This window comes from Mirounga leonina, unplaced genomic scaffold (genome assembly GCF_011800145.1).
Source record: "Mirounga leonina isolate KUSES-001 unplaced genomic scaffold, KU_Mleo_1.0 Mir_151, whole genome shotgun sequence".
NCBI classification, from domain to species: Eukaryota; Metazoa; Chordata; class Mammalia; order Carnivora; family Phocidae; genus Mirounga; species Mirounga leonina.
The window spans coordinates 50,290,831-50,301,478 of NW_023270377.1; the positions used below are offsets into that span (position 1 = coordinate 50,290,831).

The 10,648-nt window shown below is 37.3% G+C and overlaps 1 protein-coding gene across 4 annotated transcripts in view; it reads right to left on the minus strand.

The window, feature by feature from the left end:
* The window catches only part of ITPRID2 (ITPR interacting domain containing 2), a 39,155-nt gene extending 28,876 nt beyond the window's left edge, over positions 1 to 10,279 (minus strand). For 3 of the 4 annotated variants that reach the window (XM_035007602.1, XM_035007604.1, XM_035007601.1), the window contains exons 1-8: positions 9,930 to 10,279; positions 9,519 to 9,564; positions 6,501 to 6,550; positions 5,625 to 5,681; positions 3,252 to 3,291; positions 3,067 to 3,165; positions 1,666 to 1,874; positions 79 to 779 (exon numbers count right to left, since the gene is read on the minus strand). In XM_035007602.1, the coding sequence (XP_034863493.1) occupies positions 79 to 779; positions 1,666 to 1,874; positions 3,067 to 3,165; positions 3,252 to 3,291; positions 5,625 to 5,681; positions 6,501 to 6,550; positions 9,519 to 9,564; positions 9,930 to 10,140 (1,413 nt within the window). In that variant the 5' untranslated portion in view covers positions 10,141 to 10,279. The remainder of the gene's footprint in view (positions 1 to 78; positions 780 to 1,665; positions 1,875 to 3,066; positions 3,166 to 3,251; positions 3,292 to 5,624; positions 5,682 to 6,500; positions 6,551 to 9,518; positions 9,565 to 9,929) is intronic. The other variant, XM_035007603.1, reaches the window with a different exon arrangement.
* Between the last annotated feature and the right edge of the window lie 369 nt (positions 10,280 to 10,648).

Genomic DNA, 10,648 nt, shown 5'->3' on the forward strand with positions numbered 1-10,648 from the left:
CTTTGTTTTATAAACATCTTTTTGGTATTTTTTTCCTAACTCATTATTTGAAACAGGTCTCAGTGATATTTTACCCACCTCTTCCATTTCAAAGGAGTCCTTCTGCTGTGCCATTATATTTCTTATGGATGGGATCGTGAGCGGTGCACATGGCTCTTTTTCATGTGTGGACACATGGACACTTTTCACCTCGTTGCCATTTTCCAGCTCACTGTGCCTGGACATGTTAAAACTGTTACCTAAATCAGATCCCATAATACCAGATTCCTCACCCGGTGTATTCACATGACTTTGCGTTTCTTCACTTTGTTCACTTTCAGTTTTTTGGTTAAAATTACTATTTGCTTCATCACAAAGTCTATCAATGTCAGCATTCTCCATAACACATGCTGAACTACCTGATACTTCTTCTTTAACTGTAGCCAACATAGAAGATGAGTCTTTCTTCTTTACAATTTTTTGAGACTTTTGATCATTTTTATTGCCACTTTCTTCCATCACTGAAACATTCAGGATCTTTCCTTTTTCAATTGCTGGGAAAGGACTACTACTTTCTCCTTTCTCTGTTTTATCAACACATAAATTTAGTTTTGATAGTGTTTTCATTAAACGATTTGCAGTGTTACTTCGGGTTAAAGGTGGAGGTGAGTCTGTCTCCTTGTTAGAAGTCACTGAAGACATACTTCCAATTCTCTGGAGGGGAGTCCCAGAGACTTGAGAATATAAAGAAGAAAATGCATTGGCCACGGTAGTAAGCACTTCAATTTGACGGAAACGACCTACAAAAAGGAAACAATGTTAATTATATATATATTTATCTGTTTATATATTTATACATATATTAAACTATTAGTACTTTCCAGAATGCCAATAATTGAACTTAGATCACAAAGATTATAAAAGCACAACTTTTTTCCTTATCCAACATTTAAAAGTTCTCTACATTTACTGGGAAGAGAGAGGAAGATATTTCACTCTAAGCACTAGAATTTATGTTTTAAGAATTTAAGAATTTATGTTTTATGATTTAAAATCAGAAAGAAGGACAAAGCATGACAACTCTGAATTAAAAAGAATGGACTGGCTATTGATCTACAGCTGTGATTCTATTTTTAAGTCTTTGACTCCATTAAGACTCTTGCAAATGTTCTGCCAAGAAAATGTACATAAATTTGTATTTTATACCTAATTGTGGGGAAGGGAGGAGGTAGGATTGGATTTATAGATCTCTTAAAGCTGTTCTAAGGACCACCTAAGATCCCATTTTGGAACTTCTGTGCAACAGAGAAAAATAAGATATAATATAAATAAAAATTATCAAATTAGCCATGCTATTTTAGATTTATAGAAAAACACCTAAAATTGACTGACTTTATTTAAGAGTAACAAGCCACTCCCCTACTTCTTTCCTTTTTGAACATCAGCAATTTGGGGATAAGTTTAAGATAAGCACAAGGTTCTACATGTCAGTTACAGTAACACTTAAGTCAAGAATGAGGAGGGGGAAGTTAACTTCTATAAATAGAATAACAAAAATTCAGAATAAGTAAAATAGCTATTGTGTTAACTTCAATAATTAAGTTTCCAGCGCTATTCCTAAAAATTAGTAAGGCTTTAAAAAAATAAGACCATCTCACTGTGGATGTTAATATTTAAAAACCTTACTTGTTAAAGCATAATTTGGGTTTTCTACTTCCATCCGTTGCATTTGAGCACTCAAAAACACTTTAATATCTATCCCTCTGGCAAATGATGATGAATTAAAAAATCTGGAAGGAATTTTAGAAGCAATATCAGGTTCATCTCGTCCAAATCCAAGATTATAAAGAATTTCTTCAGGATCTTCCTCATAAAGTTCCAACAATTCTGAAACACTACAAAAAAAAAAAGAAAAGAAAAGAAAAAAAAGAAACATCAAGATATAAAATAAGTTTATAGTCACATCACATTATAAAAAAGAGCTTCTGCTCTTTACACCATTATTTATTTCAGCATCTTTATATACTGTGTACTAAATGTGATATAGAAGTCTTAAAAAGAGTCCATTCAAAAAAAAAAAGTCCATTCTTTCAAACTGTTAGGACTGGAAAAAAGAGCTGGTCCCTGAGCAGATACTCAGCAAGACTCCCAAAATGCTTCCTCACCTTATTTTTTTTGTCATTTTAAGAGTCCCAGTAAAGCAGCTAAAACAATTAGAGGACAGATGAGGTAGAATAAGGAATAAACAGATTACGAAAGAAATGAAAAGGAAAAAACACACAAGGAAGCTGGTAGCACAGGACATGCTGTAGAACTGAGGTTTTCTGCTATCTTGGCTGTCACTGAAGATGCAATACAGGTAACAAGCTGAACTCAGAAAGGGAGGGAGGGGCCTACTTTCAAATTTTCTCTAACCACTTTCACTCAGAAGTAGGAGGAGTAAGGTATGGAGAGAATGGGTTACTCAAAGGTTAAGTTCTTGCTCTGATTCTGTTGGGAATTAAACATTTCTTATCTCTTCTTCCTCATATCAGTGATAATCCACCTTCAGAGATTCACTGAGGAAAATGTTAGAGATGAAACTTGAACTGAAGAAAATTTCAGTTTGTTTCAGAGAAAATGCTCAGATTCCAGTACAATAATCTGCATAACAATGTAAACTGGTCCCACAGGCTCACGTACTTGCCTATTTTAATATATATTTTGAAGAACTTTGATTTAATATGTTGAAGATAAATAAATCTATGCTTAAATATCAAACTTTATATTAGAAAGGATTATTCTGATTTTTTGTTACAGTAACTCAAGACCCTAAAAAAAATGGAGAATTTTTGAAGAAGTTATTCCACTATGGACTTCCTCTTTCAAGTTGTTGATAGGGCTCAAAATACTCACTATAACGGGAATTCCAGCAGCATTATAAACACATTTGCTTTTTACTTAATCTTAATTTTTTTTAAAAAGCAATGAATGAAACATTTTGGATTCTTTTTGATTTCATACTATCAAGCCAAATCCAAGACTGAAAAAGTGTGAGTAGGTCATCTATAACACAATGTAACTGTAATATAATTACAGATAAGTTACCTGGAAACTGTCCCACTACTTTTCCCAGATCCAGTGGAATTCATACTTCTCCCTTTCTGATGAAACTGTAGTCTTCTCTCTTTGGCCAAGATATTATTGCTATAAACAACATTAGATTATATAAAACCTTATTTTCATAAATGTTCTTCATTTTTGAAAAGAGAACAAAGAGCACAGCTACGTACCAGTTTTCAATTTGAGTATCTGTTTCATGGAGGTGGTTGGCTACAGGTAAAAGAATAAATGCAGAGCAGAATTGTTAGAACAGTAACTACTGTGATACAGTCATCAAGAAAGCAGATTAGCCAAATATTACAGCTAAATGCCTAATATCCCAAACCCTTGTCTTGGTTCATTAAATCTGCATCATTAAAAGTAACATACAGATCGATACGAACAGAACCAGTAGCTTCAGGAAACCAGTTTTCATTTGTTAGCAGTGTGTAAAACTACACCCTTCACTGAATGTTTAAAATAAAAGACTTACAGATAACCAATTAAATTTCTTTCATAGTTAGAAACAAATAGTAAGAAGATATACAGCATCTGTAGTAAATGTGATTCTAATTAATAAATTTAAAAGCTGTTACTAGAGAAGACCTTAAGAGCAAAATCATGATTTAGCATTATTTAAGTGTGGCAACAATATACATAAATTCTTACTGTGGTTTTTCAAAGGCTAAAAATTCATCCCAGTTACAACCAATTTTTCATGTATCTACTTTGAAAATTTCTACTCATTTCAAAATAAGCTTTCTTAAAAAAATTACTTTTTAGCTTTATTCTAGACTTATAAGTTTTAAACAGATAAGTATTGTTAATGTTAAGTTTAAAGTGAGTTAAATTGACTGCATTTAACTTTTATAGCAAATACAAAGAATGAAAATAATTACAAACATATCTATTTCAGTATACCAGATTTTTTTTTTACTTCTGATCTACAAAGTCATGGCAATTTCTTATATTTCTTTGTACATCCACTCAGAAAGGTGCCTAACACATAGCATTCAATAAATATTTACTGAATGAATGAAAATAATCTTGAAAATTTTTCAGTAAAACAACACAGTATTTCCATTCTTTTCTGGAACTTCCTTTTAGGTTCTGGTTTCCAATAAACTCACTCAATATGGATGAACAGGTAGAACAGAAATGATATTTAGGGCAGTGAAAATCCACTTATGATATCATGATAGATACATGTCATTATACATTTGTCTAAACCACAGAATGTACGACCAAGAGTGAACCCCAATGTAATCTATGGACTTCGGGTAATGATGATGCCTCGTTACAGGTTCATCACACCATTCTGGTGGGGGACGTTGATAATGGGGAGACATTGGTAAGGCAGGAAGTACAGGGAAAATCTCTAAACCTTCCCCTCAATTTTGTGAACTTAACCCTGCTCTAAAAAAAACAAAGTCTAAAAAAAATTCCGTATTGTGAAATTAAGGCAGATATCAAAAGTGCTATTTACAGTAACACTGAAATGCATTTTAGTAAGGGTGGACAGTATGCTCAACTGTACTAATTGGGAAGCAGTAAGTTTAACCTCTTTACAGAGTTTATTCCTTGAAAGCACATTAACTGAAATAATAAAACCTCATATATTCACATATTCTAGAGTTAGAAGGTTAGAAGGTTCTAAGTAAGTAATCTACCATAGAGTCTGACTTAAAACAGTAAAAGATCAAGGACACTACATTCAATGGATAAATTCATCATTCATCATTATAATTTAAAAGATTTAGATTTTAAATCTTTTATAATTTGAAAAGATTCAATAAAATTTTTAATTTAATTTGGAAAGATTTAATAAAATCCTTAGTTCTTTTTGATAAAAAACACATTCATAACCCAGCTATACAGCTACTAATAATCTCCCAATACCAGTAAAATAATAAAATAATAAAAATGTTTAATTCTACATTGTGGAAAACTTTACTATATAAATCCACTGACTAGATAATAACATCTGTGAAAATTTAAACATGGCACAATGCACTTTTAAAATATTACTGCAGTCTGGAATAGACATCAGCGTAATGATTTCTAATTAAATTCTAATAACTCTATTTTGTTTTTGTCCTTTAGTGTTCTAAAAATCTGGAAAAAGAGGAAGGGGAAAAGACAGGAGACACTTGAATGCAAAGAGAAAGACAAGCCGCAGCTGTGTCTGACATAAGGCTACCTCACACTAAAAATAAGCTTCACTTTAGTCTTCTCATGTATAAATATTTAAGTTTCCTTCCTTCTGGCGGGGCAATTCTTCCCTCAGTTCTATGACCATTGTTTGCCCCTAAACAGTTCCTTTAAGCAATTAAGTCCAAGGAAGACATGGACATTTCACAATGGTTTTCAGAGCCATTTCTACATGTATCCTACAAGCTCTAACTAGATTATTAACATATAAAGGTTCTATAAAGTGTGTCTGAGCCATTGTCAAGACTTTTAACTTTGGCTCTAAGGACTGTACACCTGAAAGCACTCAAATTTTTTTTTTTTTTTTAATTTTAAACCTGTATAAAAATACAGTTCTTCCAAACAAATGTTACCTTCAGCTCCCAAAGACAAATCATCTTCAAAACTGCCTCCATTTCTCACAAGCACACCTGAAAGAAACATTAGAAGACTCATCCTGGTGTTCTGTTCTTCTGGACCCCCATATAAAATCATAGTTTTAGCTAAAGCAAATTGACCAAGCAAAAAATAAGATACAATAAAGTATTTCAAACCTGAATGTACTCATTATTCTGATTATATTATTTCAAAAAGCAAGTATAAGCTTTACTTTATCACAAACAAACCATGATTTGCAGCCAGGTAAAGTTGTTAAAAGCCCTGATACAAGCTATTTTATACTTACTATGTCTTTGAAGATACTCATTTAGCTAACATCTTATCCAAGAGTTTCATGGAAAATCAGATCCCGGAGCAATCATTCCTTTTTACCTCCCTTAACAGTCAGGAGCTCAAGCTAGACTTTTCTAATACTATAAGTGTTTTTTATATGCCTTGTCACTACCTGCACATTCTTGTTGTACTTTGAACTTTACAATTCTGTCTTGCACAGCTGGTAAAATTTCAGGTATGGCAATTTCAGTTAATGTAAGCAAAGAAATGCTGCACTAAAGCTGACCCAGTTCACTCAATATTTTCCTTATGTTTACATATCATATTTCTACATTTAATTAATCTTCATAATATCTAACTAGACAAAAAAAAGAGTTTCACACTGTGGAAAGGTTTAGTAATTTGCTTGAACTATTCACTGTTTTATGGTTTATGACAAGGTTTCTTTCTTTTGGCTTTTCTCTCAGAATGGCATATTTTATAAAATGAACATTACTTTTATAATTTACATATGTATACATTCCCTCTTAAGTAGGGCTCTCATAAAGAACAAGTTTAGAAAGGCAACTTTCTCTTACCCTTGAGCGTATTACTGCTTTGCTCATCCAGCGAGGCTCCCAAAGGGGTACTGAAACCACATAAATATATAAACCTTAGTCTTAAAAAGCTATCTGGAGAGTTGTTACTGCACAACTTTACATTTAAAGGATCATAGCCAAGCAAGCTTCTAATCACAGTTTAACTATCCTCCCCAAACACAAAAGGAATGCAAGAGTATTACATAAGTAATGTCCTACTAACTAAGCAAACACCTATCCTCAAGTCAGTTCACCAGGAATGATTTAATCACACATCTGATCTGCCAGCAATTAAGAGCAAGAATTGTAATTACAAATGATATTAATTAGCATTTTCTTTACAAAAACAGAAAAAGAGAATGTCAGAAGGCATTAAGAAAATGTCTGCTCCCCTCAATCCCTTCCCTAGAAACAGGAAACAGAATGAAAAGAAAACAAATCTTTAATAAAATTTAAAAGTCAGAGTCTAGTTAGAAATAAGGCTCAACAGTTTTTTTAAACCTCATCTGTCAGACCTATCACCAGCACTTTAGAGCATCTCTCAGTGCCTCCCTTACCCCAACTATCTTTTTTGGTCTAAATGAAGAAGCTTAAGATTTTTTTTCTGTTTTTAAACTATGAAATACATATATCTTCATTTAACTCTAAAAACTAAGAAGTTGGCTTGAGAATCAACCTTAAGAACCAGCCATTGCTAAAATTCTTTCACATTCTTCCCGTTCAAACACAGATAACTTAGAAATTTTTTAACGTGAAAATGAAAATGTTTTTCATTTCTTTCTCAAAACTAAATTATATTAAGAAACACTTTTATTTTGAAAGTTCTGTTTTGTGATTTGAATTTTTCATCAGTAACAGTTTATACCTGTTACAAATTCACATCAAATATGGGATCATAAAAATATCAGTCTCAAAAAATATTATTGAAATGACAATTTAATGTTAAAACTTTCTGCAAGCAAATATAAAAGCAGTGGCAGTTCTTTGAAAATTAGTGCTTTTGAAAAATGTAAAAGAATCACAACTACCATAAAGACAATAAAAACTTTGAGCTAAGTTTTTGCATATATTTTAACAAAACTGGAATTTACGCCTTTATAAAGTCCTTCTTCTTCCCTGGGCTACTTTCTTAGGACAAAACACTGTTTTACTCCTGCAGATGTCTCTGTGCGTGGGTGCCCTAACAGAAAATGGCAAATAAAGAGAATATAACTGCCACTCTCCTTCAGAAACAAGTTTCTCACTCTTACAACAGCTCTCTTCCAAATTCTCTCAAAAACTATCCTTTCTTAGATGTTAATTCAAGCAATTTATTTCCACTTAGTTAAAAAAGTGATTATCAAAATAAAGGACACCCCCTCCCCCTTAAAGGAATAACAAATGGTATCTTTATTCAGGATATGGACATCAATAAGAAAAAAAAATGAGAATGTATCAAGGGGAAAAAGCTAGCTTTAGATCACTTATAATGTACAAAGTAGGTAGATGCCTAACTCTGAGAAGGATCCTAAACTGTTACAGAAAAAAAAAAAAAAAAAAAAAACCTACAGTTGCATATATCCTAGCGGTGAAATCTGTGATAATACAGCTAACATTACAAGACTATTTGTTTTAGCTTTCCCAGGTACAAATGAATGCCCCTTTTGTACAAAATAGGTGCAACTGTAAGGAACAAGAAGGAAATCTATGCAGGAAACCTATGAGGGAAGGAGCAGCAGACTATAGAATCTGCCTACGTAAGATTAGCAACAAAACTTTCGGAATTTTCAGAGATGATATGTCTGATGAGTAACATTTGCCTACTGCATTTATCTTACAAGATAAACGTACTGTCTACTTGATATGATCGCATATAATCTTAATTCCTATACATCATTAAGTAAACACAATGTGATTTTTCTCTTGCTGTTAAACATTATTTTTGATGCACCTTTAGAGAGAAGGTCCATATACTTCTTCATTATCTCAAAGGGTCTATGACACCCCCAATAAAGGTTAAGGAGTTCTGCAGTGAAGAGTGCTTAGTAATTCATCAAAGTTACTAAAAAATCCAGGTAATTCATCAAAACGGGAAATCAATGGAGTAGTAGCCAATACTTTATCTGTGTTTAGGTTAGAAAAATAAGCTGACATATATGAAAATCACTTCTCCTTCCTCCAAAAAACACGTCCTTACCTCTGGTACTTGAACAAAAGGTTAAGAAAAGCCCAAAATGAGATGGCAAGTGTGTGCAGAAGCAAACACCATAGCCACATTAAAAAGTAACATTCTTCATATGAGATTTTACAAGTAGAAAATAAATTGGGAAAAAATTAAAATATGAAACAAGCCCTTTTTTACTGTAGTAAGATTTACTTGCAATATGATTCATCTCCTCTTGTACTTTATCAAAGATTTGTACCAGTTGCCAAAGCAAGCAATTAGATTTATGCCGTCTGAATGCCTTCAAAGCTCTATTTCCCTTCGTGCATTCCAGTACCATCTGACAAATGCATGTCCAAGGAGTAAACTACAAGAACAAAGTTAGTTTTATAGCTGTCCAAATAGAATTAAGGCACAAAAATAAAATTAAAGCCCAGTTCGTGCTGTTAAGTAAACTAAATTCATCTAAAACACATTTGAAAGGGAAATCATTCCATGCCAGATATACAGACGTCAAAACAAAAGCAAAATAAAATACTGTGTGAAATGTGAAAATCCTTTCGAATAAAAACAAGGCAAGAATAACAACACTGCATGATTATTTGTTTTAGGTCTCTGATCTCTGATGCTAACATCATGCACGGGGGCTGAAGTCCTAACAACTGTTAAGTCAACACGGTCACCAAATAATCAGCGGTCACAGCACTTCCATTTCTAATCTTTTAGAGGAGGAAACTATCCGCCGGCTCACTTTCCGGCTTATAGCTCACAACGGCCACGGGACCCACTGGGACTGCGGCCCTAGTGACTCCGCTCCGGAGTGCCATCTCCGCGGACCTCCCTCTGGGATGCGAGCGGCGAAAGCGAGGACTCACCGGCAATCCTTGAGCCATATCGCGATCTTCTCGTTGGGCACGTTTCCTGCGGGGCAGAGTGAGGGGACAGCTCGTTACCGACCCCGGGCGGACTCCGACCGCTCGGTCAACCTGGACACTGCCATGTAGGAAAATCTACTGGGGTTAAAACGCAGCCTAAGCAACATGTCTTAAGTGTCCATCTGAAAGGAAACGAGATGGCACCGGGGTGTCTGTGTTGACTCTGGAGACGCCTCGCCAAGCGCGCGCATTTAAAGGTCCAAGGTGTCCCCTCTCCCCCGGCTTAGCAAGTCCTGGAGGATCTTCCAGAACTCACAGCAGTCGCCCAGGGCGCACGAGACTTTCCCCCGCAGCCAGCCTGCACTTCCCCGCGTCCCCCCCGCCCGCCACGACTCGGCCGGGCGCACAGACCTCTCCCCGCCGCCGCCGGCAGCTTCGCGCCCGGGAGGTCGTCCTCGTCGTCCTCGTCTTCGTCCTGCGTCGTCGCTTCTGTGGACAGGTCCTCCGTTTCCGACGCCTGCCAGGAGCCGCGGCACTTGGCCCAGGCCTTCCTCCTGCGACTCGCCACTTGCCACTCCAGTTCCTCCTCCGCCTCCGCCGACGCCACCAGAGGCCGGTCCATGGCCGCACCGGGGGCTCCGCTGCCCCAGCCGGAGCCTGCGCGAGACACGGCGGCGGCGGGGACCCCCGCCCCTGCTGTCAGCGCCCAGCCGGGCTGGGGGCCCCGGGGAGCGGGAGCCGGCGCGGGAGGGGGCGGAGGAGGAGGAAAAGGAGGAGGAGGAGGGGACGGGAGGGAGGGAGGGAAGGAAGGGGAGGGAGGGGGCAGAGGGCCGGCGCTTCACATGAAGCCGGCGCGGCGCGGCGCGGGAGCGCGAGTGGCCCGAGCGAGCGCGGCGGAGAACGAGCGCCGGCCTGCCCCCGGGCCGCGCTCCCCGCCCCTAGGCCTCCGCCTCCCGCCTCCGCCCGACGCGCCAGGGGCCCGGCCGGCCGCGGCGCGTCTGCGCGCCCCTCCCTCGGCGGCGTCCCACGCCCCCTTCCGGCCGGGGGCGCGCGGGCGGAGCGTCGCTCGGCGCGCGCGGAGTGGGGCGCAGGGTCCCCCTCGCCTTGGCCTGCGGAGCGGGCGAGATTTG